Source organism: Musa acuminata, chromosome BXJ1-11 (genome assembly GCF_036884655.1).
Source record: "Musa acuminata AAA Group cultivar baxijiao chromosome BXJ1-11, Cavendish_Baxijiao_AAA, whole genome shotgun sequence".
NCBI classification, from domain to species: domain Eukaryota; kingdom Viridiplantae; phylum Streptophyta; class Magnoliopsida; order Zingiberales; family Musaceae; genus Musa; species Musa acuminata.
Genome location: NC_088337.1, coordinates 3,199,232 through 3,208,482, shown reverse-complemented (window position 1 = coordinate 3,208,482; position 9,251 = coordinate 3,199,232). Strand labels below are relative to the sequence as shown.

General features: G+C 39.1%; 2 protein-coding genes across 2 annotated transcripts; both read right to left on the bottom strand.

Moving 5' to 3' along the window:
- Positions 1 to 293: 293 nt before the first annotated feature.
- Positions 294 to 3,587, bottom strand: LOC135596886 (membrane steroid-binding protein 1-like). The gene is made up of 2 exons (XM_065089137.1): positions 3,191 to 3,587; positions 294 to 1,125 (listed from the first exon to the last, which is right to left on the bottom strand). Exons 1-2 carry the CDS (start codon positions 3,487 to 3,489, stop codon positions 624 to 626), a joined length of 801 nt encoding a protein of 266 aa, XP_064945209.1. The 5' UTR covers positions 3,490 to 3,587; the 3' UTR covers positions 294 to 623.
- A 952-nt stretch (positions 3,588 to 4,539) lies between these two features.
- Positions 4,540 to 8,669, bottom strand: LOC135596547 (tetraspanin-10-like). Its single transcript, XM_065088600.1, has 11 exons — positions 8,538 to 8,669; positions 7,893 to 8,005; positions 7,741 to 7,795; positions 7,576 to 7,631; positions 6,724 to 6,771; positions 6,162 to 6,210; positions 5,979 to 6,062; positions 5,843 to 5,910; positions 5,185 to 5,310; positions 5,024 to 5,099; positions 4,540 to 4,832 (listed from the first exon to the last, which is right to left on the bottom strand). Exons 1-11 carry the CDS (start codon positions 8,589 to 8,591, stop codon positions 4,755 to 4,757), a joined length of 807 nt encoding a protein of 268 aa, XP_064944672.1. The 5' UTR covers positions 8,592 to 8,669; the 3' UTR covers positions 4,540 to 4,754.
- Between the last annotated feature and the right edge of the window lie 582 nt (positions 8,670 to 9,251).

Genomic DNA, 9,251 nt, shown 5'->3' with positions numbered 1-9,251 from the left:
ACCATTGTTAGTGCTAAATGAGAAATGAATCGATTAAGATAGAAAAATGTGTTCATCTTCATTAGCTTGAGCTTAAACTCATCAATCTACAACTAACTGGATATGGAAGATGAACCCACCTTAGAGTTTTGGAGCAAGATTACTTCGTTGATGCTTGGTCATGGAATTTAAGCAGCAAGGTCACTATTTTCAAAAACATAGTAAATTGATTTATTTGTACTGGAAATCAAGATCACCAAAGCATCATTACGCTTCACCAACAATATCTTCCTATACCATTTTAAGAAGCATCATGCATAACCTCTAGTAAAGTCACTTGTATTTATCGATTCATCTTATATCATATAGCCAACAGTATGTAAAGTTGATAAAAACAAAATGATCATACAAATATCTGGAGTGCCATAACAGAAGGCCATTATTGAAAGAAACATTAAAGACGTTTAACTAGACAACACTTTCTACACATGCAATGCATACTGCATTGACAGGCGAACAGATCCACCTCTCAATCTAAGAGCTCTCATATCATGCAGGTCATCGGATAAGAAGTGAACATACGAACTTTGATTTGATGAGGTAATATGATATTAGGTCTACGCAGATACCAAAGTTGCAGTGACTTACTCTTTGGTACCTTCACCAGTGCCAACTTCCTTAAACTCTGCACCACAACCTGCTTCCTCACCATGATCCGATGAACCATGTCCCTTTAGTTCTGCATGTTGTTCTAATTCATCACCATGACCTAACGCACCATCCTCCTTCGGCACTTCACTGTGTTCCACGTTTGTGCTACTTTCTGCTTGACCATCCTCCTTTGTTTCTGCACTTTGTCTATCTCGTTTATCTGAATCATCTGTAGCCTCTAAGGTTTTTTTTGTTATTTCATAGGTGCCGTCATTGGACCCCTCGGTGTCTGGCACTATCTTCTTGATTGTTCCAACTTTCGCATATTTGTCCATGAACTTGTATTCCCAGTCCTGCAAGGCCTCAAGCTCAAAGGGGCCAAGACCAGAGATATCACCAGTCAAATCGTTTTGTTCAAATGACATCTTTGCCAACGCTCTACTTGCATCTTTACCAGCAAATAATGCATATGGACCACCAGGTCCATAGAACATCCTGAGGAGGGCAACATAAGAAAATTTTAAGATTTCATATACTAAAGGTTTTTGTTGATACACGCAAAGCAGCATAAGGCCAAGCTGAAATAGATGAAAAGAAAAGGATTCTGCATGATTAGTGGCAAAACATATAAACAAGAATTCCATTCTGTTTACTGCCAAGAAGAGCATCATTTGATTGTTGAAGATTTCAACGCATTCAACGTGAAGCATAGGAAGTTGGGAGAAGTCAACAAACCATAGGTGATATAGCAATCATCCAGTAATACCGTCCACAAGAGGCCACACCTGCTAAGTCTCGTGTATGTGGAAAATAGTCTTGCCGACCACATTCTGAAGATAAGCAACATGCCCATGAAGATAATTTTCAAATAATACACACTTTGTTAAGGCTTCACAAAATTGTTTTACTACATACAGCGAGCTGGGTTCAGGAAGCACTGAAGTCAAATGAGATGCATCACTATTCTTTTTACGGAGATAGATTGAGGTGCCAAAATCATATTATTAAAATACTGCAAAGGAGAATCTCAGAGCAAATCAGGTAAATCTATCACAAAGTTCATCCTGGCTAGCCACTGATAATGCCTCTAACTAAACAGATTACCGATCATCAGGTCTCCTGACATATGACTGATCTTGACTTTCTAGCTTCTACAATCACGTAAAATTATCTTTTCATCCAACCTCTTGCTATGGTTATTTCCCCATTTCAAAAGACACACAAAAGATCCAAGACGGAGCAGCGCCTAGCAAATCTAGAAGTTAATTCTCCAAACCACTCCCTGTATTCTTGGGTTCTCCAGTACCAGTTTTACCTTAAAGCACTGTAGGCATGACACTACTGACTGGTCCATCAGGGTACAGTACAATGCCTTGCACGTTGTCTATGACGAGGCATATGGAATGACTTTGTTCACATAAGTTTTCTGATTGTTCATGTGCAAAGCATGAATAAGCTATTTTGTGTGATGCATGAAGAAATCACTTCGTCCAAAGCCATGAAAACTCACCTTCAAAATGACTACATACATAATTCCTCTTGCTTATCAGGGAGAAATGGTTGGTAGTAATATTTAAAAGGGGCTGAATCATCCCCCTTAGAAGTATTACATAAGCTGAACATACTACAATCTTATTTTCCGACTGATAAGATAGTAATGAAACATAAACCAGCACCTATATACATATATTATACATATATATGCAGCAAAAGGTCTCCAAAAATCAACTCAGGCCAACATGCTAATGCATTGTACGATTTTCTTAATTTTATTACACTGCAGGTATTCCACCAACCAACTTTAAAGCACAACCGGTTGTTCTAGCTCAAATAATTTGGTATTTGAATTAGATTAAAAGGTACCTAAATACACTATGATCCAGCATTAATCTATTTAATACTGCAACCATTGTAGTATACGGGGACAAGACCTGATTCCCGTTTCCTGTAATTTTCTTTAAAGCAGAAGAAAATAACCTCGCTCCATCTACTTAGCACTCTTAGACCAAAGTTAAAGCATAAAGCTTTAAAAAAATTTTACAAACGATGATCGTCCGACCAAAAAGTAAAGTAATAAAACCAAACTAACGAGAGTAGCAACGACAACGTTGTCGCTTTATCCATGGAAGTCCGATTCAAAGGTCAAGTGGTATTGTCAAGGTGAGCAGCCTTAGCCCTGCAAGGGTTAATTTGGACTGTTTCCAAAGGCCAGTCCAAGTGCACAAGGCTCTTGCTCGCAGCCTCACCTTCGTAGGTAACTCAAGCTCTGATCCAACCATTACCAAGGTCAGGTTTAAGAGCCATAGTGCCACAAAACCCTGAGTAAATCATCGAGACATCAAGATACAGGAAAACTGATCCCAGAGGAAAAAGATAATCTAGGCATAGCAGAAACAAAAGCATCAACTAAACAAACTAACAGGGAGATGGGAAACAGAAACACCTCAGGCGCAACACTAAACCCTAGAAAGACCCACAACGAAACGGAAACCAAATCGATCGAACACACTCCATTGATCCGAGACCATACGGATGGGGGATCGAGGGAGAGGAAGCAGACCTGCTCTGGGTGACGTCATAGATCTGGCCCTTGATAGCCATGAGGAGCGGCTTCTTAGGATCGGAGCCGTCGTAGGCACGGAGCTCCTCCTCGGTGACCTCCCCGAGCTGGACGGGCGGCGGGAGCGGGTCGACCTCCACCTGCCTCGGCGGCGGGGGCGGGGGTGGTGCCAGGAACCCCGCGACCGTGTAGTAGAGCGCCACCGCCACTGCCAGCACCGTGAAGAACGTCGCCGGCGACAACCCCGTGTAAGCCTCGATCGCCCTCTTCGACACCTCCCATACCTCCGCCACCGCCATCTCCTTCTCTCTACCGAGCGGAAGCGGAGATCCCAAGACGAGGACAGGAAGGGAAGATGGACGCGACCCGTCGTTTTATAGAGATCAAACAGGCCGCCACAATAGCAAGCACTGGCGGCGACCATTTGGTTTCATTCATTTCGGTATCCAGATCAGCTGTCCAGTGCCAGACAGGCTGCGGTCGCACAACCCCAACCACCAATGGCTATCTGCCACATTGATTGACTCGACAATCGAAACATCGGCATGGGAGGAAAAACAAAAACGTTTTATTTCTTGTTGTTTATAAAAACATGAAAGACAGCAACAACACTAATTTTAGTATAAGCAATTAGGCCAGCCAGATCTCATCCAATGTTATTGTTATTTCAAAAACGTTTTTCTATGCTAGATCCAAATTTCTTATTATACTCGCTTAAATTAAAATAAATATACTTAAAAAAGGCTTTTCCCTTAGTATCATGAAATTTTAAATCTCTATATTAATCCATCACTTACAATTTAAAACCTCCCTACAGTAGGAATTTTTAGGAGAATATATATGCACATACCACAGAGAATCTAATATATTTTTATAAAAAAATAGTGATGAAGATGGATTTTCATAAGAACTTTTACTAGCTAAGATAGATCACTCCAAAAATCTGATAATTTGCTAATACATCATCAGATTTTATTGAATCATGGAAAGCATTCTCCCTATAGGTTGATAATTTGCTAATTACCTTTGGAGTAGATCGACAGGTGCACATGTCCATAAAGATCCCAAACACTCTGCTTTGATGTTTTGAACTAACTTTAGGATCACCTACAAAAGATGACAACGAAAAGTCTTTTTCCCTTGTGGTCCTGAGCTGACTATTGCATGTTATGATATGAATAACTTTTCCTTGTTCAAATTAAGCCGTCATTTGATTGTTATTCAACTCTCAGATCAAGTTGCCATAGTAGTAGGCTACAGACCTGGCCTCAAATATCTCAGGAGTAATCTTTGACTATGTTGATATGTTTGACTTTTGGTGCATCCAAAAATGACTCATCTCCCGCAACTAGTCAACCATGACTCCAATCTGATGAAAGGAATGAATCCATTTTTAATACATTCACGCAGCTGACAATTAATTGAAAACAACAAATGTCACAGAATTATGCTCCATCTAGTTCTTGGTGTTCCGCTGGTAAAATACATGAGGAGCGAGATTTGTTATTTCTCAACTAATTTATCAGAGGGCTTATCTTCTGCGCCGAGCGAACAATATGGGTGATCATCGGCCTCTTGCCTTCGATGAGTGGCTACTTGAGACGTTCCTCCTCGCGCAGCATCCAATGAAGTATACGATTGACTGAACCATAAAGCAGGGGCGAAAGAGAAAGAATATCAGTAATATAATTAAATCAGTTGGATACACTTCCAAGTTGATTAGATCAGTCAAACTCCAGATACCAATCCAGATTGAAAAGATCAGGCAAGCAAATAATGACAAATCACTGCCAGTACCATGTCACTGTTTCATATGGAACTTTAGAAACTTACCAATGCAACAAAAAGAATGACATTGAAAATTGCAACCACTCTCCATTCCTCCTTCATGTATTGCGCAACTCCAGCCCTGAAAACAAAAAGTACAAGAAAGTATTGTTAATCAGATCGAAAAATGAGCTTCAGGACAAACTTCTTGTATTCAAGGAACTTACTTGCAAGAATCACAATCATAACACTTGATGGCTCGTGCATTTTTATAAAGCTTGCAGTCCTTGTTTGTGCTTACAGGATGGTAGCTCAGATCATAATAGGAAGCATTTACTGCAGGATATCCACATCTAAAAGTAGAAGAATAAAATGTACCCATGATGCACAAAGCAAAAAAGATAATCAATTTATTTTTCAACAAAGAACTTAAACAAAAAAGTTGTATTTCAAAATATGGCTGAAGCTATGGAGTTAAGAAGTTTGTAGCATAGAGAGGCAAACATTGCATATCCATATGGAGGAAAGCATGCCTTCCTTGTAACCATACAGATAGGATCACAGATGGCTATACCATAGGAGCAGAAGCAGAGACACAAAGGTGATGTTAGTGCTAAACTGGAAGAGGTTCTTTCTGCTTGTGTGTTTCGCAAGCTACATAATATGTTTGCTATCCAAATTAATTAGCTTCCAACAAATTTGCCAACTTTAACTAAAGCAGTTAAGAGGTCTCAGTGGACCAGCATGGACTATTGGTGTAAAGCATAAAAACAAAGCATCGGATCAACTTTAACAAATTTGTTTTAACCCAGGAGTTCCGAATACAAATTAGATAACACTAGATGATAGTCCAAGTAGTAAAATGGCAAAAGTAGACAAGCATACTCTGATGGTGGCCTACAGCAACCAGCCTCGATGGGGCTTAGTTCTGCCAGTTTGTACTCCTTCAGATTCTGTTCGAAGTTAAGACAAGTGAGAAAAGATGCAACAGCTCACATTTTAGAAACAAAGAAGATCTGACCTTGTATCTTTTTGGCAAATTATTGCATTGCTCAGACTTGACAAGGCAGCTCTTCAAGCTTCTCCAGTTTTTGGTATTGTTGAGCTTAAAACAGCAAGCAAATTGAAGTGGACATACTACTGATATACATTCAAAATCAGAGAAGGAACATCATAGTGTGGTTACATAGAAGATAAGACTTACCTGTTTTAAGAACCAAGAACTGTAATCCTGAAGATGATACTCCTTGTACCTAAACAGAAATGTATTAAGAAATGGCTGGAGTATCATACAGGACTAAAGACTCTTTTACTGAGATGAAGTTCAGCAGACTCCTTATGCACCCTGATAATCATCCAGAGAACTGTAGTTCCCATCAAATTTGGGAACTTCCAAGCTATTCTGAATGACTAACTGTTGAACAGAAGTACTGCAACAATGGAAACTGAATATTTTAACTCAAGACTTTTGTTTGCGATGGTCTCTAAATAACTGCCATTATCCAACAAGCAGATGCGAGGCTGTGAATTGTTTATTGAGAACATATTTCGATATTTAACCATCTATATGTTAATAATGACATTTGAATGAAACATGATTCTTCTAAAACTGAAGCTGGACGAATGCTTCTAACCTTAAGGTATGCAGTTATTCATAAAACTTTTAATATGGCAATGACAAATGTTATCTCAGATCTTTCTCACGTTGATTTTTCACTTCACTATAACCTAAGTAGCAAATATTAACTTATAACAGGTTTTCTTACCTCAGACCAGCTGCAGCATGACCAGAACCACTATTCGTTATAATAAACCTACAATAATATTGATTAGATTCAACATCAACAACCAATTAAAAAAATGAAAATAAAGCATGATTCTAGATGGCTGTAAGTATTTTTTCCGAGTGCCATGTTCTACTGAAATGGAATATTTTTGAAAGCCAAAAGGAGACAACCCCCTCTTACTTACAAATACTATAGCAACTTAAGTAAGATGTGTGTGAATTAAAAGTCACTAATAAATTTTATGGAGTTGCATATCTCAGAGAGACTAATTTTAAACATTAATCATAAAGAAGTAACAGAAGAAAAGGAAAGAAGAAGTAGCCAAGTAAGAGACAGATATTCTATATGTTGGCAATCAAGAGAACTCATGAAACTATAAGAAAAAAGGGAAATGACATCAGATCATAATTCTAGAGACCAGTTAAACAATGGGTAGCTAATTTAACTAAAATGACTCTTAGTGGACCGAATAAATGGTTAGAGATTCAGAAAGGTTAAATTTTAAATAAAAAAGATTTGCTCCTTAAAATAGTGAAAGGCAGCTTTATTTAGACAATGTTTTGATATGTACTTCAGCTCCCATTTATTGCTAAAAAAAGTAACTGAGTTACAAGAATCTTCATTTCTTTTCCATTTATCACATGTTTTCTTTATAATTTTCAATAATATCTGTCATACAGAAAACACTCACAGACCGATAGACTAAGCATAATATCTTTCTTGTTGGTAAATCAAGGAAATTTCCAGATTCGATAGAAATTATGTCTAATTGCATATCATGAAATGAAAAGAAAATGATACTAAACAAGAATTCCAACCAATGGTACTTACGCTACTACTGTGAATATCATGATTGAGACCAAAATCAAGCACAACATGACAAGATACTGAAATTTCAGTGTCAAGGACGTCTTAAGTATGAGAAGGATAAACGACAAAAAGAATAAAAGAAAAAAAAAAAACTAATTGACATGTTGCAACTTATTAGAAGGATACCACCCACAGCAGTACAGTGACATTCTTCCAAGCTCCCAAGAAACCTATCAAAGATCTACAATATGGAGTAAACCAACATTAATCCTGAAAACGTGAAAGCAAGTATCGAACATTAACATCTTCAGAACGGATCAAAAAGGAAAGAGGCTTACACTAAAAGGATCAATGCACCAAGACCTATGACAGGGAGGGTTAAGGACTTTCGGCATTCATCGTGGTGGATGCTCATCCATACTCCAAAGCAAACAACTGCCACTGCTAGTATCTGCAACATCAGATTAGGAGAAAACTACTTTAAAGGTGATGTTGATACAAGATTTAAGTAGCATGTCTACAAGAAAAAAAGATCTCGCTTTCTTTTTCTCTCCATTTGCTAACTTCAAATAGCAAGCAGCATTATCAGAGAGCAGGAATTGATCCATCTATCCTAATTTTCTATTCTTCGAAACAAGATTAGGACTTGAGGGCAAATGCGGGTGATATTCCATTACTCCAAAAACCAAAAGAAAGGACGATCAACTTAAAGGCTTAAGCAACAGACAATTTACTGACGTCTCTTAGAAAAGCCACACGCTTCACCAAAAATAGGGAGAAAAAGAGCAGTTTTTTCTTGAGAAAGCATGCATTAATCATCCAAGGAAATGCACCCAAAACTACAGAACGTTCAAAAGGGAAGTCGAGTAATACGAAAAGCACCAACTTTCAAGACCAAGAAATGCAATCAAAACGACAATCCTAGTGTTCAGCTCGGGAATGGGGATCGAACATGGTGACCGCAAAGCAGCTGAGTGGCTCACCATGGTGAAAAAGTTGATCCACCTGATGACAAAGGTGCTTGCGCCTGCGCTCATGGTTCCCCTTCCCCTTCCCCTTCCCCTTCCCCCTCACTTTCGCCCTCGCAAGTAAGGCTTCGACTCAGAGACAAAGCGGAACAGGTGGAAAGAGCAGATGGCGTTTGATGAGGGCAAAAGCGGAGAGTGGGTCAGATCGCAGAGGCGCCCCATTTTTCTTTTGATCTCCACCGTCCGCTTTAAAAAGTTCCATCGATCAAATCATACGGACGGCCGGTATAACAAAAGAAGTGAGATAGACGGTTTTGACAGTGGTCAAACTAAGACTATAGCATCAACTGACAAAAGAAGTCAGATGGACGGTTTTAAAGGTTTCAAAGGAGCATATCGGCCGCACCTCACAACCGTTATAAACTTCTATAATAATAACACGGATCGTTACTAAAGCCCAATTGTATTGAAGTCTTTAAAAGCCCGATCCCAAATCTATGGACCATTTCCAGCCCTGATCTAAAAAGACGTGGGGACGTCGGATTAGGTTCTTCCGAGTCTTTATAAGGTTTGTGTATAAGCTGCATGAAAACTCTCATATCCGGTACTATTCGAGAAGGTTTCTTTCTGATGGGTTTCTTTTACGCCGTGGTGTGGTAAGCTTGCATGGCTTGGTTCGGTCCTGGGTGCACAGTGTCATCCACGTCGGCATCTGGTTAGCGAGGATCG